Raw genomic sequence first — 24,303 nt, forward strand, 5'->3', positions numbered from 1 at the left:
GGAGCCCCGGGCAGATTCGGACACCACATACTTACACTCCCCCGAAGTCCACGTAGAACCATCTCTGCAGGAGCTCGTAAGTCACCAGAGTGACACCAAACTGAGGAGATGATCGGAACACACGAGCTTGAAAGAAGAGCAAACAGTCTCTAAGTGACAAAAAAACACACAACTAAAGCTCCCTCAGTGATCAGAGCTGTTTCACACACCTCCCGCTCCTTTCCACAGAGCCTTTGGACCTTCCTCTCGAAGGATCTTCACAAAACAATCCACCACGCCGCTGTAGGTGGTCTGCCCTGCCCGCGCTGCCACCTGCAGCCGGGTTTTGATGACATCCGCAGGGGTCACCAGAGAGGCCGCGGGCATACCTAGGAAGAGAAAAACCATCAGGGGGGCACTGCTGACTTCTCACAGGTGCCACAAACCCCAGGGGCAGACGTCTCCCTTCAGCAGAAGCTGGGAAGGCAAACAAGCAGCAAGAGGCAGCCGTGGCGGCCGCGGCTCCCCTCCGAGAAAGCCTCTCCTGGAGGAACACCCCTCTCACACGCTTCCTGTCGAGCTGGGAGGCACGGGCTGCATTTTTCGGCACTAACCAGAAACTTGCATAGCTAATGAGCACAAAGTTTTGGGAGGTGAGGTTGGTCTTTCCTTTTCCTTTTCACGCCTCTCTGCGGTTCCTGGCGCTCTGGCCGCACGCTGTGCTGGAATAGCCTGCACACACACGTCCCCCTCAGCCTCACACAGCACTGCCACCACAGCCAGATAATGCTCAGCAAGGCGCGAGGGCTAGGGCTTGAAAAAAAGGTTCATTTTCCTCGTTAGGGGTGGCAGACTGCTCAGCTGCAAAGCCACAGCTGACATCCCCAGAAAAACACTTGGAGGAAGATTTAAATTTACCCTGGCAGATCATCAGCCAAAGGCAAGAGCTACCAAATTACCAATGGGCAGGACTTCTAAACTCATTCCTGTCCAAACTGGGGCTGCCCATGTTTAGAATTAAGGAGAAAAAAAAAAAAAAAAGGCACCAAGACTGCACCCAGAAGACACTGTCTCTTATGGTTTTATTACTTTTCCATCCTGTGTCTGTTCCAAACCAACTTGGTCAGATGTAGATGCATAAATCTCCTCTCCTTTTTTTTTTTTAGGCTTAATAATTCTGTAACAAGTTTTGTCCAAACCAGCATGGTCTGGCTTCAGGCACCAAAGCACCCTTCTTGCAAACTGCTTCTGAGAGATGTAAATGTGCGAGTGCCACCAAAATCAGAACTCCCCCTCCCCTCCTGGTCCCCCCCAAGGATCACACACATGCTGAACTTGCACAGTGATCAGCCTGGCAGGCAAGCGCTAAAACCCAGCGTAGGTTTCTCAGCTCTAGAAAGGTTGAAATTCCTCTGTGCTTATCCTTACCCACACCAGGATATTGGCTGAGTCTTCAATTTAAATTTGGACTTTTGTCCTTCAAAAGCCAACCAGTGTTTTCAAGGAAAACCAAAGGACGTACTTAGAAACAATTTTGCTTACTACACATTGACTTCCCTCTCCTTATTCCTCATTCCTTATTCCTGAGGATAGTTTGCATTTAAAGTTGTTGGTATTTTTTTTAAATCCTGTTTTCAGAGCTATTTATACAGCACAAAAGACTTCACAGACAAATAAAACTTTACAGGTCGCTGCCCCGAGGAGCTCACAATTGGAACGAGACAAATTACACAGCGGGAGCCGACAATAAAAAAAGAGGAGCGCTGGGAGGAGGAGGAAGTTCGGGGAAGCAATAAGCAGATGGAGCAAATTAGGGAGATATCCTGTAGCTGATATTAGCAGCATCTCTTCAGAACGCGCCGTGGCCCAACAGGTTGAGACATCTGGCGAACAGCACGAACCAGCGGCGGATCCAGCCGGGTGACAGCCGCGTTGCGTGTCCCCAGCAAGAACAAAAGGGAGGAAAACACACACAGCAACGCCTGCTGGCCAGAGAGGCAGGTGAGCAGCTAAGCCCCAGCTTGAACGTCCCAGTACGGAGGGCTGTGGAGAGCTGGTGTCCTTTAGAGCCACAGCCAGTAGCTGGGCGGTGGCGGGGCTTTGGTTGTGTCCTCCCCTTGGCTTTCTCATGGCAAACGGAGCTGATGTGTGCGCCCCCCACCACGCTTTTCCTGCATCCAGTCAAGATGTTTCTTGTTTTTGTGCGCAGCATGATGAGTACTCCATCTTTACTGCTGTAACTTGCTCATGAGAGTTAACTTAGAGTGGATTTCACAGGAAGCCCTGAATAAAATTGGCGTTATAGCCAGTTTGGGAAGCCATATCAGCAACAATAAAGGCTGCTTCTGTGCCTGAACTTCAAAGGGGCAGTTATCTCAGTCTGCAATCACCTGACAATGGCCAGAAAGAGAAAAATAGGAAAATCTAAGAAATGACTTGGCTTAAAAATGCCAGCTTATGTTTCAAGTCTGTAAATATGATCTAAAGTTCAAAAATTGTTTTGTTCCACTAAAATGGGTGAGAAATAAGCTGGATGTAAGCTCCGTCCATGAGGGGCTTGGAGGCTGGCTCTGTTTTGGGCTGGGGGAGGGTAGAGGACAAGGATTTTTAAGCAGCAGCCGTTTGAACACAGCTGTTTTTCCTGGTGCCAGGTTGATTCCTCTGGCCTACGAGCTACTGAATGCAGAGCCAGCACACAGAGCCGAGGCCACGCACTTCTGCAAGGCACACTGACTGATCTGCACTGGCCTCGACCACGGCCAACATCCAGTTACTGGCTGTAAAAGGTCCTTGCTCTTCAGGAGGGACAGCCCCGTGTGTAATCCTGACTGAGAACAGCTTCCCCAGGGAGAAGAAACCTTGCAAATCAAACAACAAACCTTATAAATCAACTACGCAGCAGACTGAAACAAGCAAGTGCTCAAGGTAAATACTCAGCACCTCTTTCGTATCTGGATAGTCTAGGAAGCAGCAGCTTGTGGCACACAAGACAAGAAGCTACACCTTTTGCCTTCTTCTGTGCCAAGTCCCTGTTGCAGTGGGAAAGAGAGCAGGATCCAAGCTGATGACCCCTTCTGAAACTGTTTTCCAGCACAACACAGCCAGACAGAAACAAGCACCCATCCATCACGCAGCTTCGTAGTGCAGGCAGCACCTTTCACAAGCCCTCTACATTTTTACCTTTTGTCATAGTCGTGGTTTCAGCTTTATTTTTACATTCCCTCTTCTACGTTATCTTATACCTTCTACTGTCAAGTGAAAGTCTTCTTCTAAATAATCAGAACTATTTTCAAGCTTTCCTGTTCTGATAAGGATGAAGTCCTCACAAAGCCAAGTAAGTGTATCAAATACATGTACTCTGGATAGCAAGTGAGTTTCATCATTTTGTCACATGTTCTGTCTGTGTTCATACAGCTGTACCGCCAGCATGGCTGTTGGATTCCATACAACAAAATTCAAGATTCCTTTGATCACAAGGAATTTCATGACTGCCGTGATTTTAGTTTCAGTGATTTCATTTATGAACCATTTCAACAGGACTTTACCAGTTGGCCAACGAGCCAAAGCCAACAGCACAGTAACTTCACAAGCAACGATTAGAGATGATGACAAAACATCAGAACATAAATCTTTCCGTTCCTTTTACCTCCTGATCATTACGAATAAATCACGAACTTACACGATCTTTATTTTTAACCCCAAGTCATTTCTACAGCATGGTAGAAATGTTATTGGGCACAAGGCTGCAAGTTCTGAGCTTTTCAGAGTTCCCATTGCTGTAACTACTGCTCTGCAGGTGTGACATAATGGCACGCAGAAAGAAGTTGGGGCACTTACCAGCTATAGATCCAGCCAAGAGTAGATTTCCAGGGCTGACCCTCCCATCCTCATTTGCGAATGAAGATTTCAAATGAGCGTAGCAGGGGAAGTAAATAGCAGAGAAGGGAATGTCACGCAAAAAACACGCCTTAGCACCCTGTGTGGAAAAAAAGAACAGGTTTTGAGAATGAACAAATTTAACACGATGAACTGTGAACACCAGAAAACGGAGCAACATCACAATTTTTGTCTTATCACAAAGGACTTATAGGAAAAGCAATTCCTCCTCTCAAAATTTTGTGAGATACACGTGTTTCACTCTGCTGAGTAGTGTCTGTGCATTGTCTCTTGATTCAGTGATTATTATTGTTATATTTATCTTGTCTGCTTGTTCTCCCTTACTCCCTAGTAGTGTAGTTATTTATTAGTAATACAGAAAATGTCATGTGCTGGCATAAACTCTGAGAGTACCTTTGAGAAGTAGTAAATAGTTGATGCTTTAGCCATGTGCCTGCAAAGGAAGTTCAGGGTATGTCTGAAGAAAAGTCACAGGCCAGGTCCATCCCTTATCGTTCCCACTTACAATAAATACCTCAGAGAAAACAGTGCCTGGTCCATGCATCTGTGCAGACACTGCAATTGATATTGCAACATGTATCAAGGGAGAGGAAGAGGGCCAGAACACCGGCCCTTTCACACAAAGGTAACGGGGTGATTTATTTGTGATTTTTGAAGTACGAGTGACCTGGGATACAGCTTGTTTTCAAGCTTCAGCTCCTGATACCCATTTGTTTAAATGGTACAAACAGCCAATGTAGTTAGTAGCAGCACAGAGGGTTTCAAATTGAGAGGGCAGTAAACAGGCAAGGAAAACTTTGGGGTAGCAGCAAGCAAGCAAAGCTTGCTAAGTTTTCTACCAAGAGGAGGAAAAAAAAAAAAAGCCTCTATAGGAGGTCAACCAATGTGTAATACCAAATAACATCCCCGCTCCAACAGCAAAAGCTACTTGCAGCCTGCTTTTGCCCAACACGGAGATCCAGAAGACACCTGAGCCTGGACACTCCAGGGCTGAGACAGGCGGGCAGACACAAACAGGAGGTGGATTTAAGAAACGGGTAAGCTCAAGCTTCAGAAAGACACGCTTGGCGGACGAGGCTAAGCCTCCTCTCTTTGAAGCCAGGGTGGAGCTGTGGTGAAACTACTTGAGGTTCATCCTCCAGCCCTCCTGGGATGCCCTCGTTCCTGCACTTGGCTGTACAGTTCCGCCAGGGCATGGCTCGCTGCCAGGCATTTCGCAGGTGACGTGCTAATACGCCCAGAATTTAATTAAACCTAATGATATGCCTGCTCCTATCTGTGAGCTTAGCTTGTACTGTAACAGCAGTGAAAACAGACTGCTGATGCAAGCTGGATGCTGGTTATCCAGCAAACACGCAAGGGTTGCAAGGTGTCAGGAATACTGCAAAGCCTGCAGTGCCTTCCAGAGAGGGCATTATGGTAAAATCAGGTCCTGTAAGCCTGTCCACAGGAGATGCCAGAATGTGTATATTGAGAATACCTCTGAGAAAATAGAGATTTTATCTAAGAGCAGCCACTAGATCTCTGCTAGTCTCTAGGAAGCCACTGGGAAGCTTCCTCAGCTTTCTTCTTGTCCTTTTCAGACTGGGAGCTGCCCGTGTCCCCCGACAGTCCATTCCAAAAAAAAAGAAAACCCAAACCATTGGGGTTTTACCAAGCTCTGTATGAAAAAACAACTTTTTAACGATCAAACGTCTGCACTGTACTTACCTCACAGAAAAATTATGAAATTCACTAATGAAACATTCCCAGCCCAACACAGTTTCTTCCAAGGTTTATTTTTAGAGCCTACTTTTCCTCGGAGCAAATCTCCTTGCTGCCTTTGCCCTCAGGGCACATTACTTTTATTTTCCTTGCAGTGTTGCCATTAAGCACCGTGCACGCTTTTCCCCCTGAATTTCTTTCATACTCCAAAGTATCTCTACATAGCTAAAATAACTTATGGAAATCAATAAACTCCAACTGCAAGCAACTCTTAGCCAAACCTGGGTTGCTAATATTCCTCCCCCTTCGTTAACAGGCTCTTCTTCAGAGGACAGAAAGAGCACATTGCTGATATCACCAACAACACGCGTTCGGGGACACCGAGAGAGAGGATGTCCATCAACTTAGTTGGCCGAGTGTAAACAAAACCCGGATCAAAACTTGGATCCACTTGAATAATAACCCGGATTGGCTCCGTTCCAGTATCACAACAGTCTAGAGTTTCCCCCCATCGCCCCGCTTAAAGTCTGGGAAAGCGTGTTTAAAAGCAGGCCTCATTTAACTTCAAGTTAATCATCCGCAACCGGCCTAGGCCAATTAGGACGGCTTAGGGAAGTTGGCCGCAGTATCTTGAAAAGCAAAAGCGACATTTATTTTGCCTCTCGCGCCTTTTTGATGTGGACAACGTGCTGAAAGCCATACGGAGTTTTAATCAGTCCCCAGCTAGCCGTAAGGATCGCCTGCCCGGGGTTGCTCTGGTGGCCGAGGCGCAGCCCTGCCAGGCGTGACATGGGTGGGAGATCCTACACGCCTCTTGGCTCCCACCTTCCATCCCTTTAATAACCCTAAAGCTCCTAATCTGGGATACTATCTCACTGAATACACCAATGGAGGGGGAAAAAAAAAAAAAAAAAAAAAAAAAAGAAAGAAAGAAAAAAAAACCACAACGGATTGCCAAAGATTCTGATAAATAAGCCCAAATCAGTGCTGGGGCAGGTTCTTTAGCATGCTAATTCCTGCTTATACCAGCTCTACCTGCAAAGAAGGCCCTAAACAAACTATTTCTACTACAAGGGGAGGGTAATTATACTGACAAAGGCACCTCTGTGTCGGGTTGGGCACAAGGAGCCGGCAGGTCTGGGAGACGCAGGCTTAACCGAGTCTCCTGCAGTGAATGCACATTGTCTAGTGCAGGGGGAAAAATGCCAGACTGGGGGGACCCAGCAGCATTCAAGACAACAGTGGTGCACCTTGTCTGCGAGGGTTATTTAATGCTTCTGGCACCTGTACTTACAGCCACCCCCTCTTTTTCTCCTTTACAGGTTTAGAATTTATTTGGCATGTATAATTGTTATTTTGATCCTATAGCTACAAACAATAGGCAGCATGTCATTTCTTGATCATTTTGCATTCTTCTTGGGTTTTACTACCCGGTTAACCCTTTGGAACCGGAGCCGTGACAGCACCTAACAGGTTTTGTAGCAGTCGGACAAATATTACTGGCATTTGCTTCCAAGGGCTGTAATTTTTTCTACTGTAAAATGACATTGCCTTAAAAGCCGCTGTAGGTTTTTATTCACACGTATTTACCCCAACCAGCACACAAAACTGATTTAGCACATCGAGTTGGGGAATAAAGCACTGGTTTCTAACGCTGTGCCAGCAATTCACATTCACTTTGCAGACAAAAATTCTAACACTTAGGCGGAAGGGCTTTTCTTGGAAATAAACTTTCTGAACAGCAGGTTCTCACGTATGAGAACACAGTCACAAACGAGCGTGCTGGATGCAAATTAATATAATTCAAAACTTTTTCTGCTCCGTTTCATATGTTTATCATCTTGCTGCAAACCCACAACTTGAAGAGGCGAAATACCTCGGCTGTTATCAAAAGCTGCCAGGTGGGAGCTCGGTACACATCCTGTAAACTGAGATTACACTTTCCAGGTCAACACACCAGAAGCCTGTTTATGCAGTTGTCAAAAAATCATTGAAGAACAGACTATTGGGAGCTTTTCTCACTCTTTCTGGAAATGCAAGCTCTGTTGGCAGTATCAGCCCAGGTACGAACCTGAGCTAAATACCTTCTAGGAATTGTAATCATGAACATTACCACAACCAATGTATCTTCCTCACAGGATCTTTCACTACCATATTATTTCCCATCTTCTCGGGAATCACGGAATAACTTTGTTGCACAAAATTAGGAAGCATCACCGTGTGTTATGCTGCAAAGCATTATCCAGAGTGATTATGTGTAAAAGGAGCAATAATTTATTGCAAGATTAATGTTATTTTTTTTATATATGTTCATATGGTGTACAAAATAAGTAGGTATACTCACAATGCCAGCATTGAACAGTACGTGAACATTTTAAAGATGTCTTTGGAAACCACTGTGCTATAAATTCAACTGACTTTAATAGGACATTATGCATATTGCTGTAAAAGATAGGCAAAAAACAGATTACCTGATCTTGTACAATCACTTCAGTGTTCTATTGTGATCAGAAATTACATGAAATCTATTAAAAACAGTGAAAACCTGAAATGTATCCTCTCTCACTTCTGCCAACATAAATGGTATTTTGCGTTAGGTTAAATTATATTTTCCCTGACTGGGATATTCTGTCTTTATATTTTTAAGAATAGCTGTCATCTACAGAACATCTGCAGCTGAAGAAGGATTTACCACCCGTACGCTTCCATGCCCTGGTGCTTTCACAGCAACAATTACTGGCAGAAATAAGACAAATAGAGGCAACAAATGCCTTCTGCAAAAGTGCTGCAATGTGCTCCCCAAAGGAGCAGCTGGGTTTTGAGAAGCACAATGGCCTAAAATTGTATTTACACAAGCAGTTCTGAATTTCAGACAAAGGTAGAAAAAACAATATTTGCTTTCTAGCTTTAAAGAACTACAGGGCTTCAAGCCAGCAGTGGGCCTAATGAGCTGCATGTATCAAGTCTTCTTTCTGCTGGAGTTAATTTTATTTCAAAGCTGCATATCGTTACAGAAGTGCTAGTCTCTTAACATCTAGGGTAGAGTGAATCTGGAGGAAGCTTCAATTTTAAGTTGTATTTGTGATGAAGAACAATTAAATGACAGGAAAAAAAATCTACTTGTCTGTAGTTCTTTGGTGGGGAAGGAAGATGAGAGGAGATCTGAGTGATGACCTGGACCTCTGTGGAGATCTGAGTGATCTGACCTGGACCTCTGTGCACCATGATAGTGTTTTCCCTCCAAACAAAAACATTGAGGGTTACAAGGGTACATAAAGATAACACTGGTCTTCAAGGCTAACCTCCTGAAAGCACAAGGACGGTCTGCTCTGCTGTGCAGAAAGCTGAGCAGGCGTGTCAGGCCAGCACGGATGGACAGGGAACTCATGAGCGAGCTCCAGTGCTGAAAGGAAAAAGGAAGCAGAGGCTGGGACAAGCTACCCAGGAGAAAGGCAGAAACACTGCTTGGGTGCGCAGCGATGGAGTCAGCTGGAGCTGGATCTAGTGAGATATGCCAAGGGACAGTAAAAGGGGCTCCTGGAAGCACATCAGCAAAAGGACAACGAAGGAAATTATGAGGCTGTTGCTCAACAGGGCGAGAAACACAGAGACAAAGAACATGAAAGAGGGTGAAATTACTTCTTTGCCTTGCTTTTTACTAGTAAAATCCGCGCTCAGGCTTCTCATCTACATGAGCCTGCTAGAAAAGCCTGCAGGAGCACGGCATTACCTCCAGTAGGCAGAGCACTTAAGCCATCTGCACACAGAGTGTGTGAGGCCAGCTGAGACACCTCCGGTGGTGCTGTGATAGCTGGCTGGTGTCACAGGGAGCCTGCTATTACTGCCAAAAGGTCGAGTCAGTCAAAGGGGTTCAGATGACTGGAAAAAAAAGACAAACATCACACCCACCTTGAAGAGGAGCAAGAAGAAAGATCTGGGAAACTACAAGCTGTTTGGACACAGCTCGGTCCCTGGGAGATTTACAAAGCAAATCCTCCTGGAAGCTGTTCCCAAGCACATGAAGGGTGAGGGAGATGTTGGGAACACCCAGTACGGGTGTACCAAACCGTGACTGAACAACCTGACCTCCAGACTTGTGGATAAGGGGACAGCAATGGATGTTGTATACCATCCTCGACTATAGGCAAGGTTTTTGAGATGATCTACCATAGCATCTTCATAGCTACAGCGGTGGAACACGGGCTGCACTCTCAGCAGATTACTGGATGATACTGAATTTGGAAGAGTAGCTAGCGGGCAAGGCTGCTGTGCAAAGGGACCCTCACAGCGTGGAGAGATGGGCTGACCAGAACATCATCAAGTTCCAAACAGCAAATGCAAAGTCCTGCATCTGAACTGGAAAAGCCCCAGGCAGCAGGACAGGCTGGGGCTGAGTAGCCAGAAAGCAAATTTGCAGCACAAGTCCTGGGGGTGCTGGTGGACAAGTTGAGCATGAGTAAGCAATGCCTCTGTGCAGCAAAGACAGCCACACCCTGGGCTGCATTAGCAAGGGTGCAAGGGAAGTGATGTTCCCCTTCCACTCAGCACTGGTGAGACTGCACTGGAGTCCAGTAGCCAGTTCTGGGCCCCCCAGTACACCAAAGACATTGCCACGCTGCCACCAAGGCGGTCAGGTAGCCTGTGGCACATAAGGAGAGGCTGAGGGAACTCTGCCCAGCTCTGACACCTTACTGCTTTCTTCAGCCACCTAAAAGGAGGGTGCAGGGAAGACCCCTCCTGTTGGAAAGTTTTTTTGTTTTGTTTTGTTGTTGTTTAGAAACACGAACGTGGTCAAACACCGAGTCAGGGTGCCCAGATGAACTCCAGACCAGCTTTCAACACAAATTACTCTAACATTGTAAGTCCAGCAGCGCACAGAGCTGAGATCACAGCAGAGCACTCCCATGAGTTGTTCTGACATGAGCACAGCAGAGCACGATGTTAACACACCAATGAACGGCCCCAAAGAATATTAATTTCCCTATAACAGGGGGGGCATCAAAACCGTGTGACCCAGCTTCCCACTCATCACCAGCTGGCTCTGCACTTGGACTAGAAAACTGGGATAATTGCGACCATAATCAATACAAGATTCGCTCAGTTGGATGCAAAAAAGGTTGACATAACATTTCCTTTGTTAATTTGTTGACATGTGACACAAGATTTATTTGCCTGTGCGTTAGTTTTCTCCGTTAATGGACAACGGGAGCACTGAAATTACCCGTATCGGGGTGCGTGGAAGTTTTTTATTTGAAAATCTACAAAAAGCGTTTCACGGTTAGAAATTAATGCAAAATGAACTCATTCAAACAACAAGCAGTAGATCTTGTTAAGACACGCAGGCATTCGCCTTGTGAAGCTAGGACTGACGTACCCTCAGTCCTTCTGGCTGCGGGTATAATTAATGGCAGTGCATTCTTCCCTGCTGACTGCTATACTGGACTCACAGATTTTCACCCAAATTTTAGCAGAAACATTTCTTAGGAAGTAAGCAGAGCATGCTGGATTGATCTGTTGTGGTCAGAACAGCTTTCAAGTTGATTTATTTCTGAACTGGGAACACAGAACCGTAATGCAGTCTCCCTGCAGTGTGGTAAGTGAAACAGCACCAAAGCACAGACAGAACCAGAAGAGCCAGTGTGCCACGGACTGGATGACCATTCCTGATTTAAGAGCTTTGTAACTTATCAACACCGAAGTAAACTTGCATTGACAAGCAATGGAAACGCTTCTGCTCTACCATGAGCTGATGGACTGACTGGTAATGTGCTCGTTCATCACAGAAATACAGCTGCTTGAAGATACCTGTGCTTCTGTTTTGAAAAGAATATCATTATGGTAATATTAGTTTCAACATAACATCACAATTTCTGGAGTCCATCTTTCTATTAAGTATGTGATATATCCCCATTTATTTCATCTCTCTAGCAAGTCTATTTTCTCCACTGGTAGCAGTACAGAAAATCAGTAAGCAGTACAGAAAATGTTTGCTCTCTGTGGCTTTCACCAGCCACCTGCTAGGCTGAGGGAATCCCTTTCCATCCCCTCTCACAGTGAGACCCCTAAGGAGGTTCTGCAGGCAACAGGGGATGGTGTCACTTCACAGCTTCTTCTACCATCCCATGGCCTCCTCCAGACAGTGGCCATCTTCACTTTTTCCTGTAGTGCCATCAGACCTGATGCTAGAAGGGAAACTTCACCTGCTGTAGTGTAGCAACCTGCTGCACTGGTTAATGGCCATTTGGGGGTTGGAACCAGCTATCTTTAAGGACCCTTCCTACGAAAGCCTTTCTATTAATCCAATCATCAGAAGTGAGTTATTTGGCTGGTCGCCTTCTCATGTTCAGATACTGAGCAGTGGTGGAAACCACTGAAGAAAACTGCGGTCAACCCTTCTCAGAGCAGTTTTACAAGAGTTTCTAACAGGTCAAATGGAAAAGAGGGAACATTATGCTCTCGAACCAAAGCTGATAGAACAGACAATTTTTGTTGGGTTTGCTTTCTCTGGGCCACAAAAGAAAGAAAAAAAATCACAATTATTCAGAAAATACTTCATAGCAAACAGAAAAAAAATGAAAAAAGTATTGACTACAAAACGAAATATTACATTTAAATTTTGGACTGTTAAACAATTAAAAAAAAAATAATTAAAGAAAAAACATTTCAAACAAACAATAGAAAAAAATCCTGAGAAGTCTAGAATTATGCTTTCACTTGCAAAATTAAGTGAATCAGTTGGTCCTTAATCATCACTAGCACACAACAGTGTTTAAACATCTGGAATATTTGCATGAAGGCCCATCAAGCCTATAACTTTGTGGGAATAGAAATGTTGTTTTTGCAGAGTTACATTGTTTAGAAGGAGGGAATGTGGTACTGAGATATGCTTACAGCGATAAGAAAAGTTTAGCAGGCGACCTTGTAAAATGCAGACAATCAGACTCCTTAGGACAATTAGGTGAAAATCATGGTGTCAAGTCAAGTCAGATAAGTGAAGAAACATTACCACTTCAAGCAGTAAAAATGTCAAAAGAAATTTGAAGTTTAACAGGCCGGCAACTGAAGGCCATGCATTGTTTGTGAAGCATCAGATAGATTGTGAATCTGGATTACCCACTCAGTGGGGAAACAGGGGAGGGTCCTGCCATCAAAAGGTATATAAACTGTGTTTTGGAACTAGTAGATGCGCTCTCTCCTGCTTGTGGGGCGCCCGCCATTGCAATCGCGAATAAATTACTACTTCACTGAGATCCTCGCCTGAGCCTAAGTTATTGGCTACGGAGTGTTTCTCACAATTTGGGGGCTCGTCCGGGATCCAGTCACCTACTGGGGAGCCCCACCGCCGCAGCAGCAGGAAGGCATGCCCCGCTGATTTCAGCGGTCCTGTGCATCGACGGTGGCGGTTCTGCGGAAAGCTGACAGAGGGCCCGAGACTGGTTAAAGAGGCAGGATCCGTGAAGTAGTGGGGAAAGGAAGAAGGTAGGCACTCCGGGTTTTTAAGAATCGATCCGGTAACTCTGTGCACAGACCAAGGTAAGAAATATTAAGTATTGCCTTGGGGGTCGGGTGATCTGGTGTATGGTAAGCCCTTGCACGGGGAAGTGCTGGCACTACACCAGGGGAATCTGGTGTACGGTAATCCTTGCACGGGGAAGTGCTTGGAAGTACACCAGGGAATCTGGTAAACTCAGGTGTGCGGTAACGCTGGCACGGGGAAGTGCTTGGCGGTACACCCCCATCTTTCAGTACGTTGGTGTGTGGTACACTGCAGAAGGAAAAATTCTGTAGCACATACTGGCGAGGGTTAGGAAAGATGGGAAGTACGAGTTCCAGGGAATCTGGTAAACTCATAGGTGTGCGGTAATGCTGGCACGGGGAAGTGCTTGGCGGTACACCCCCATTTTTCAGTACGTTGGTGTGTGGTACACTGCAGAAGGGAAATTTCTGTAGCACATACTGGCGAGGGTTAGGAAAAATGGGAAAATATGAGTTCCAGGGGACAGGGAGATATCCCTGGGGGAGTGCCTACTAATAGTTCTTCCTGAAGAATGATAAGAAATTGGAAACATAATCCCAAAATTAGAGGGATTGTAAAAGAAAAATAATTAAAAAAAAAAAAAAAAAAAAAGGTTAAATATTGTGTATCAGTCTGGACAAAAGAACCAATTAAGGAAACAGCAGTATTTTGGCCAAAATACGGGTCTGATGAAAATTCAGGCTTTAAATTTATGTGTAAACAATAAGATTCCTTTTTCAGAGAAGGAGCCAAGTTATGCTCCCTATAATCTTAATATTGAACTGGTGGCAGCAGCAGTCACTCCGGGAAGGGAGACAGGGACTGTAATTAACACTGTCCCTAAAGAAGGATTGTACTCTAGGCTCTGGCAAGAATTAGAACAAGGTAGAAGATATGTTGAGAATTTTGCCTTCCCTGATACTAACAGTACTAACACTAACTGTGTATCCTCTTAGGTGAACTACCCCCTCCTCCTTACCAGCAGAGAGGTTAGGACTTTTTAAGAAGGAGAGGAAGTCTTTATTCAAGGACCCCAACAGCCTAGCTGAACAATTAGACCAGTTCCTACGACCTGATTTATACTCTTGGGGGAGGGAATTATATAAGTATGTTGTTTACAGGGAAAGAAATGGGAATGATCAGGAGGAGAGCTGCTATACAAGAATGGGAAAGAGCTCATCCTCCAGGACCAGGGGTAATACCGGCAGGGCAGAAATACCCACTTGCCAATCCTGGCTGGAATAATAATAGTGTGCAACACAGAAATTATATGAGAGACTTAGTGTCAGAATGAGAAAGTACTTGGGGATGAGACCTGAGGACCCAGTATCCCAAGGGCTCTTGAAAGTTCATTGTGTGATTAAAGCCTTGCAAAATACGCAGAAAATGCTTCAGAAGGTGGGGGAATGTAGTGAACAGTCACTGGGGGACCCTCCTGTGGGAGGCCCTGGAGGTGTGTGTCTGGAGGGGAGATATGAAGGAAAAAAAAAAAAAAAAAAAAAAAAAAAAAAGGATCGAAACTAATGGTATTGACAGTGCAGCGGGTAGTGAGGCAGAGGGTTGGAGAAAGATGAAGAAAATCTTCAGGGGGAGTCAGGGCCAGGATGGAAAGGAGAGGAAGAGAGATGAAGGAATGGCAGGCAAAGAAGGCTGCCTGTGTTGTGACCCGAATCCTGGCAGGGACAGGCTTTCATAAGATGTTTTAAGTGTGGCCAGGCTGGCCACTTCGAATAGGAATATCTGGAGTGGAAGAAGGAGGAAAGAAGGAAAATGGGATGAAATATGCTATATTGATATGTTGTTTCAGTATCTTGGAGGGAAAAGGTATGGAATTAAGTTGGACCCTGAGCCTTTGGTGCTGGTATTAGAAAAGTACAGGCTAGAAAAAGATAAAGAAAGTGTTAAAAGGGTTGCTGAAGGTGTTAAAGGTGTGGCATGTAGTATTTAACAGAGCTGTTTGAAGTTGAATGAGCAGGGAAAGGAGATGTAGGCATTATCTAAGTAACAGTCTAGAAGTTTTGGTATATTTGCATATTTGCTGTGGTGTTTGTTCAGTTTCCCAAGCACCGGGGAGGGGGGAACAGCCTGCTCCACCAGGGGCCTCTCCAGCGGCCGCAGGGGGGCTTCGGCTCCAGCGCCTGGAGCGCCTCCTCCCCCTCCTTCTGCACTGACTTTGGTGTCTGCGGGGAGGTTTCTCACTCTCCCAACTGCTGTTGAGCAGCAGGTTTTTGTTTGTTTCTTTGCTTGTTTGTTTTCGTGGATGTGCTGTCACAGAGGCACGGACTGTGTTGCTCATGGCTTGGCTCTGGGCAGCAGTGGGCCCCTTTGGGGCCAGATGAAATTGTCCCTTATCTGCCACGGGGAGGCTTCTGGGTTTTGCTCACGGGGGCTGCCACTGCAGTTTCCCACCCCCCTACTCACAGCCCCCGAACCTTGCCATCAAACCCAATACACTGGGGAACAGCTAGGTCATTACTGACCTGTAAAGTATCAGGGATTAAATTAACTAATGAAACCCTAAAAAGTGATGGGGCTGGGATAACAGTGCCACTTTGGGGGGGATACCAAGCTGAGACTAGGGGATAAAATGATCACTGGGTAATTATTGTATGTACCCAAGGCAAGGACTAATTTGTTGGGAAGGGATTTGATGATTAAATTGGGCATTCAAATAGTAAATTGTTAGACTGGAATAACAGTGTTATTAATGGAGTGCTCTCTGGCCCTGAGAGCAAACATACATGTATATTCACCTCTGACTGGAAAGACCCTGAAATGGGGGCGGAAGCAACAATATAGGTGGACAATTTTACCTCAGGGGTTTACAGGGACACCTATCTATTTGGGTAAGATCTAAAAAAAAAAAAAAAAAAAAAAAAAAAGAGATTTAGGAGCAATTACAACCTCCCAAGGAGGTATTAATGTTAACAAATATGTGGATCGTTTTCTATTGTCAGGACAGGAGAAAAGAGTTGTGAAGGAAGCTACTAACAAGCTATTCAACTTTCTGGGGAAGCAGGGCTTGGGAGTATTAATAAATAAATAAATAAATAAATAAATTACAATATGGAGAAAGAGAAGTCAGGTATTTAAGGCATCTAATGTCTGAAGGAAAACAGAATAAATGCAGAGAGGATTCAGGGAATTGTTGAAAATTAAGAAAGAACTAAAAAGTTTTAAAAGAAAGATTTTTTTTAAGGAATCAGGAGCCATGAAGTCTGAAGGAAAATCGATACTCCCTGATGGGAGAGAAATGCTGAATAAAGTGATAATGAGGCAAATATTAACTGTTTTACATCAGAAGAGTCATTAGGAGGTGCAAGCAATGTGTGATGTTGTGCTAAGAAAGTATGTCTGTATAGGAATATACACTTTAGGGAAGCACATATGTAGAGGATGTACCATATGTCAAAAGGTAAATAAAAAGGTGTTCTGTAACCCATCTAGAGGGGGACGGGAGCCAGGGGTTTGACCTTTCCAAAGTATACAGGTAAACTTTACTGAGTTACTTGTTTGTCCTAATTGACCACGTGACTAGATGGGTGTAAGCTTTACTGCAAGGGTTAAAGCAGGCCTTAGAGATTGAGTGGGATTTTCACAGCCCCTGGCACCCCTCCTCTTCTGGGAAGGTGGAGCAAATGAATCAGACATTAAAGAAGCAATTAACTAAACTAGTGTTAGAAACCCAACTTCCTTGGGTAAAATGCTTACTCCTACAGGTTTAAACAGCACCAAGAAAGGATATAGGAATTTCACCATATGAGATGCTGTTCAGATTGCCCTATCTGGGCAGAAGGGATGAGATACCACAATTCAAAATAAGAGTTTCCTTAAGAACTGTATTCTGGGGTTGTCCTCTTCTTTGTCATCTCTCAGGACCTGTGCGTTGTTGGCTCAAACCCCACCTTTGGAATTCCCCATTCACCACCATCACCCAGGAAACCGGGTCCTGATTCGGACCTGGAAAGCGTCAACTCCGGCCTGAATGGGAAGGACAATTACTGACCACTGAAACAGCCGTAAGAATTGCGGAAAAAGGTTGGACTCACTATACTCGAGTGAAGGCATCCATCGACGCTAAGTACCTGGGAAGCTGTTCCTACAAAAGACTTGTTGGAAGTTGAAATTGAAGAGAAAAATCTCATAGTGGACTCTGAGCAGGATAAGACCTTACAATTGTAAACTAACCTTTTATTTTCACAGGTAACTAACGAGTGTGACTTGTGATTGAGAGAAAGGACAGACCTATAGCGAATTGCAGTGCTCCCAAGGGGGGGTTGTTATAGTAGTAGTGTACATCTTATTTTTGTATCAATAATTATTTGGAAACCTAAGGTTTAAAAATAATGACAGGGAAAAATTGATTACTAATTTTGTTTTTAGTGATTCTAGGCCTCAGAGAAGGCCTCGGTCAATTGGTAACTTGGAAAAGGCATGACCAGATAATAGCAAAAACGGGATACCCCATCAAAATATGAGTGACTGTGACAGAGGGTTATGTACCACAAGCCGTCACGTTTGATGCTTGTGAGGTGTTAGCTTGTGGAGATTTAAATGCCCAATGACAATTGAGCAGAAAGAACAAATAACTGGGAGAGACACAACAGCCAGATTGAGAATAGCTGTATGGAAACAATCCTCTATTGCCAACAGAGAAAGGGAGAAACTCAAGGAGAAAACAGGAGAGTAAACAGGAGGCCCTCTGAAATGTGGCAGTTCAAACATTTGAGATTCAAACAGGGTATGGGGATGTGAATGCCTGGATAGAATGGGTCAAATATACTGTCCAGAGTCTCAACTGTAGCTACTGCTATGCTTGTGCCTCGGGATGACCGATTGCCCAGATAGTGCCCTTCCCATGGGGGTGGACCAAAGACTCCCAAGGGATGCGATGTATGATTGCATTGTACCAAGAAAAGACTGCCTGGGGAAATGAGGCCTGTAAGTCTCTCTTTGCTGTTTCTTGCATGATAACTATATCACAGTTCCCCCTGCATTCTCTACAGCTATAGGTAACCATACAGCTTGCCTCTCACGGCAGGGTGTGAGTGCTACCTGGCATCTGGGACAATTTGCCTTGTGCTACCAAGGACTTGATGGGAAACTGCTCAAGACTGGAGATCCCCAGGGCAGATCTCTGGTGGTACGGTGCAGGGAAGATCTTACGGTCCACCCTACCATCTAATTGGGAAGGCACTTGTGCACTTCTTCAATCAGCTATACCCTTCACCCTGGCATTTGAAAGAGAAACATCACAAATACCCAGAAGTAAAGGAGGCTTAGGAATATCATTTGATGATAGAGTATACATAGATTCTATTGGGGTACCTAGAGGAGTTCCGGATGAACATAAAGCCAGAAATTAAATTGCTGCAGGGTTTGAGTTACTGTTCTGGTGGGTAACAATCAATAAAAATGTGGATTGGATTAATTATTTCTATTATAATCAGAAGAGATTCATCAATTATACCAAGGATGCGATGAGAGGAATCGCTGAACAACTAGATGCCATCAGCAAAATGGCTTGGGAAAACAGGATAGCATTAGATATGATGCTCGTGGAGAAGGGTGGTGTATGCGTGATGCTGGGCAACCGTTGTACTTTTATCCGTAACAATACTGCCCCGGATGGCACAGTAACAAGAGCATTGCAAGGGCTTACTACCCTTGCCAATGAATTGGCAGAAAATTCGGGAGCAGACACTTCCATCACAGGATGGTTGAAATCTTGGTTTGGTAAATGGAAAGGGATGGTAATGTCCATATTTACATCCTTGATTGTAGTAGCAGGAGTTTTGACAGCTATTGGCTGTGTAAGTCCCCTGTGTAAGGGGACTTGTCCAGTGGTTAATTGAAACCACATTATTGAAACAAATGACCATAGATCCACCACCCTACTCAGATAAAATGATATTAGAGGAAATGGAGAGCAAAGAAAGCGAAGAAGAGGAAGATATTTACCAAATTACACTTAAAATAAATAAATAAATAAAAATAAAAAGAGTTTTTGCAAAAATCAACAGTTTATAAAAAAAGAAAAGGGGGGAATTGTGGGAATAGAAATGTTGTTTTTGCAGAGTTACATTGTTTAGAAGGAGGGAATGTGGTACTGAGATATGCTTACAGCGATAAGAAAAGTTTAGCAGGCGACCTTGTAAAATGCAGACAATCAGACTCCTTAGGACAATTAGGTGAAAATCATGGTGTCAAGTCAAGTCAGATAAGTGAAGAAACATTACCACTTCAAGCAGTAAAAATGTCAAAAGAAATTTGAAGTTTAACAGGCCGGCAACTGAAGGCCATGCATTGTTTGTGAAGCATCAGATAGATTGTGAATCTGGATTACCCACTCAGTGGGGAAACAGGGGAGGGTCCTGCCATCAAAAGGTATATAAACTGTGTTTTGGAACTAGTAGATGCGCTCTCTCCTGCTTGTGGGGCGCCCGCCATTGCAATCGCGAATAAATTACTACTTCACTGAGATCCTCGCCTGAGCCTAAGTTATTGGCTACGGAGTGTTTCTCACAACTTCAAGATTCATAAACAAAAATATTTTCTGAAATAAGTATCTGTTTTTGTTCTTCTGCAGTAGCGTGTATACATCATTATTTAGTTCTACTAAAATAAATACATTTGGGGCATCAGATATATCTTTACGAGGACATGAAAAACAAAGCTAAACCGAAGTGTTAAGATGCAAATGAAAGTCCTGTTCGTGTTAAGAGTGACCAGCACAAGTACTGAGATAGACACAAAATCCTCATTTCTGTTTTATAGTTCTATAGCTAATTTGCCTAGTTAAGAGTACAATCATTCCAAATTTATCAAGATCAGTTCTCTTCAGTACAGTATTTATTATCTGATATTCAACTGCTCAATACAGCCACTGAATTAATTTACGCGCAGCACCAGCCACGCAGATAGCACCTTCCAAATCTGGTTTAGGCTGAAATTCAGTTTCAACCACTGGTGCCTCTGGGCAGTGCTTTCAGGGGCTGGCGACTTACACGCGATGCACTGAGGTATTAATCCCTGCCTGACCTCGCCAACGCTGACAGCTTCAGCACAGGCCTTCAGATAAATGATGCCGATGCATCTAGCACTGCTGCTTCCAGAAGCACCTCAAGGCACCGTGAAGCTTCTCTGACGCAGAACGATGAGTTCCCCATGCTGTGAGGCCACTCTCCTCCCTCTGTGCGGACAGACCATTGTGAGGGACTACACAGCAAGTTTATTGTGTTCAAGAAACTAAGCTTTTTTTTTCAGTTTTAATTAATTTCCCATTCCTGATTATTATGTGGCTGCACCAATGTTCACAGTGGTGTAAGGAAAGGACAGCAGATAGGACTGCTCTTTTTTTTTTTTTTTGGCTCCAGCACTAAAATATTTGGTGAATAACAGCACGAGCGTGCCCAATGGCAGAGCTAGCAGTCACTAAGGGTGCACTCGGACACGAGCTTTCTGATGTGGGCTGTGCTCTGATGGGTGGATGACCGACTCCTGGGTTGTTTTCTAGTTTTGCCAAATCTGTCCAGTGTTTGCAGGCAACGAATTCAAGCTGGACTTACAAAAGGATACGAACACAAGGAGCAGGGTCAGGGAGAGAAGAGAAAGGGGCAGAGAGAGAGAAAAAAAGACAGCAGAAGAGTAAAACCAAATTAAAACCCCTTCTTTAGCTTTTTTTTTTTTTTTTTTTTTTTTTTTTTGTGCAGATAAATGGACTTAATGAATGAACCAATGAAACCACATAGCTTGCGATTAAACAACACTACCTGTCTCAATGCAAAGTAGTGATGTAACAGCTCATGTTCAGGTGTATTCCTTAAAAATATTCTCATAGTATATATGCTAGAAAACACAAATAAGCCATATCATCTCAGGCTGTATTATTTAAAAATGGAAAAAACACAGCGAACACTGTTGGACAACTGATAGCAAGTATTCAGGAAAAAAAAAAAAGTAGAAATGCTACCTTGAGTCAACTAGCTTCTCATCCTTTCTCATTTTGTGTTTTATTTTTACCAGTTCATGTAAAAGTCAGGAGCTGCCCTCCATTCCTACACAGCCTCAGGGATGCAGACTGTTTACCATATCCATGTTTTCAGTTGTAAATGTTGACCTGATCGACACCATAATGTCATTTACTAGGAGTTTACACAATGGCATCAGCTTCAGTAAAACACCTAAAAAATTAGCAAGTCGATTTAAAGGGAAAAACAACTCCCCATTAAATCCTATTCAGACCTGCTACTTCTCTCCAGGCCAAAACATACATACATCTACTCCCCGGGCAGGCTTCCTCTTTGTAATGTTAAAAGAACAATTTAAAAGGATTGTGAGCTTTAAAATGTGGATGAAATTTAAATATTGTGGAGGAGGGGGATGGGGCTCATTTGTTTTTTCTGAAGCATCTTCAGTTTACAGTTGCACTGCTGTAAATAAGAAACAGAGGAATCCTACGCACTGCACTAGAAACACTGGGACAAACAGCCAGTGTGAAAGCTTTCTCCTGTAGAGTAAGCTGTGAAATTTTAAGAAACACCACATGATGGTCTGCAGTGTATGGCACTCATTACAATTTTTGTTTCAATACCTAGCGTAGTGGCTATCTCAAAGTATTCCAGGACCTTCCATGCCCCTCCGTATCTTGTCTACTTCATCTGAAAGTGGAAGGGAGTATGTTTGCCCTTTAAATTATACACCCAAGCATACATCCTGTTAGAATCTACAAAAGATGTTTTTAATCCTGCTGTAGTCTGTGTGTGTGCATGTGTGTTTATTGGTCTAACATTAAACCTAACTTTATTTTCATATAAGTGTATTTATATATATGTATGGAGGATAATGGAGAAAGCACAAGCATAGAGCACATTCATTAAAGCAGCTTTTCCCAAGATTATTTGTTACGAAGTTCTTCTAAACTAGTAAGAGGAAGCTTGCTTTAGGAGTTTACTTTTACGCTGGGCTCCCACTGTCTGTATTTCCTCACTCCTCATTGTGCTGTAATTAATTCCCACCACCAGATTAACAATGACATCTGGGAAAGCTGCTGAATCAAACACAGAAAAGCAAAAGCATTGCTCCACAACTGTAAGCTCTATATCATGAAAGCAGATGAAAATAAGTCTATTTTTACACCAGGCAGAACATCAGGAATCATAAACTAATCCTCAATGAACAATACTTACAGCCAGATCTGCTGAAATGATAAAAGGAATTTTTAGTGAAATTCAAAAGAACCACACAAACACAAGACAGTTCCTTCCCTTAATTAGAAATGAAAAATGAAGATACAATATCACACATACACAAAAAAAAGAATTAAAAAGAAGTACAATTATGTTCATTCATTAAAGTTTGAGGGAGCATTGAAATTATCTTCCGGTTTGAAATATTCATAATTGTCTTTTAACTTTTGTATAAATAAAAAAGTACCTTGTAGAGACCGAAGAAGCCCAAGTCCCGTAGCACAGTGAGGGCACTAACTCGTGGTCCAGTAGTAATTTCTCCAGCTACCTGTAATCGAATCTTGACAATTTCTAGTGGATTGGTAAAGATCACTTGAGAACCTCCAGCCTGAAATTAAAAATAGAAGGCAGCATGTTAACTCATTAAATTATTTCCAACATAACGTCCCGATACATTCGAGAGAAGATATTTTTAATCCTGCTGCAATCAGTTGAGTTATTAGCAGATGTGAGTTTTAATATTAGCTAACGAACTGCATCTCACAAGGCAAGAAACCTACCCCACAGGAGATGAATGGTCAGAAAACAGAGAGGAAGCAGGCCAGCCACTGCAGGACACTGCAGCACATCAACCAAACGCTAGCTCAATTCTTGTTGCAAGGATATATTCACAAACACCAATTTATGCAATACTGACAAGCCAAGAACATTGTAAAGCAAGTAATGAAGCAAAAGAAAGAATTAGTAACTAAGGAAAGAATTCGAGATGAACCTGTCAGTACTTAGAAAGTGAAAACACTATTGAAGAGTAAAACTCTGGCAGAAGTTTTTTTTGATTTTGGCAAGAATTCATACAACAAAGCACCCAGGGATTCCAAAGACCAGAACTGCAGATAACTTTTCATTTTTTAAAATCCCAGTGAAACACCACTTTCAGTGTCATTAAGTGCCGTTTGATTCAAGAATCCGAGCTCCACATCGTTATTTGTGCAGCAAGTAAGAGAGAAGGTCTACAATACTGAAGGATGCCATTAATCACAAACTGTTCAATGTTTTTAGAGTGTCAGCCTCCATTTGTTGGTAAGGTATCGTTCAACAGATCTTGAAAGTTAGTCGGATTTAAAACGCAATGGTGGGATGCATTTTAGACTATGAACTAGTTCTAGCAAAGCTCATTTCATTCACAGTATATAGCATAAAACATAACCTTTTTGCTACACCGACAGATCCCCAGTTAAAAATTAGAAAAAATAAAAAAAGGTTACATAACATAGCCTGCATGTATTCAAACCTTCAAGCTCTATCTGGCCAAATTCGTCAGTGTCCTTCTAATTTCTGTTAATTTCTTAATTATAAGGCCTAGCATCTATGCTCTTTCTAGGTTCAGAAGTCACAGACTATCCAAAGGGCAACCTCCACACTCCCCACAACAAAACCGACTAAAATAAAATAAATTCCCCTTAAAAACACTTCCATTCAGCCATGTCTAGTATGCATATGGTATGTGCACATCTTTTTTAAATTATCCAAATGTTAAAAGAATTAATCACAGCTCAGATTAACTATCATTCAAAATAAAAAATAGGCACAGTAATATGGTTTAAATAATGTGCTGAAGAAATGGCAAATCGCACGAACAACTATTCTTGTCTACCACTTAGACTGAGCATACACGGTGTGGTTACAAATTAAAGTCTTTACATAACCCCCAAAATATCCCAAATGTTTCCTATTTTGACCAGAAAAAGCATGCTCTTGTGTAACTCAACTGGTTTTGACTTTCAAATTGGCATAATTTAATTTAACTGCATTTACCAAACCAGAATCCTGGTACATATAAAATTGCTATTCTTATTGCCATCAGAAATTAGAATGATAAATTATTTGGCACATGTACTGACTTCAGTTTTGCACTTAAAACATATTAAGTAAGCACTCAAAACAAAAAACGAGACAGTTTCTTTTACTTGTCTACTCATCTTGCAAAGTCTCAAAATAATAAAAAAAAAATCTTGGAAA

At 43.3% G+C, this 24,303-nt stretch overlaps 1 protein-coding gene across 3 annotated transcripts in view; it reads right to left on the reverse strand.

Moving 5' to 3' along the window:
* The window catches only part of SLC25A13 (solute carrier family 25 member 13), a 105,540-nt gene that overhangs the window by 2,569 nt on the left and 78,668 nt on the right, over positions 1-24,303 (reverse strand). For all 3 annotated transcript variants that reach the window (XM_084510219.1, XM_084510218.1, XM_084510217.1), the window contains 4 exons: positions 22,532-22,672; positions 3,817-3,955; positions 210-368; positions 36-126 (listed from right to left, as the gene is read on the reverse strand). In XM_084510219.1, the coding sequence (XP_084366345.1) occupies positions 36-126; positions 210-368; positions 3,817-3,955; positions 22,532-22,672 (530 nt within the window). The remainder of the gene's footprint in view (positions 1-35; positions 127-209; positions 369-3,816; positions 3,956-22,531; positions 22,673-24,303) is intronic.

This window comes from Aythya ferina (assembly GCF_964211825.1).
Source record: "Aythya ferina genome assembly, chromosome: 2".
NCBI lineage: Eukaryota > Metazoa > Chordata > Aves > Anseriformes > Anatidae > Aythya > Aythya ferina.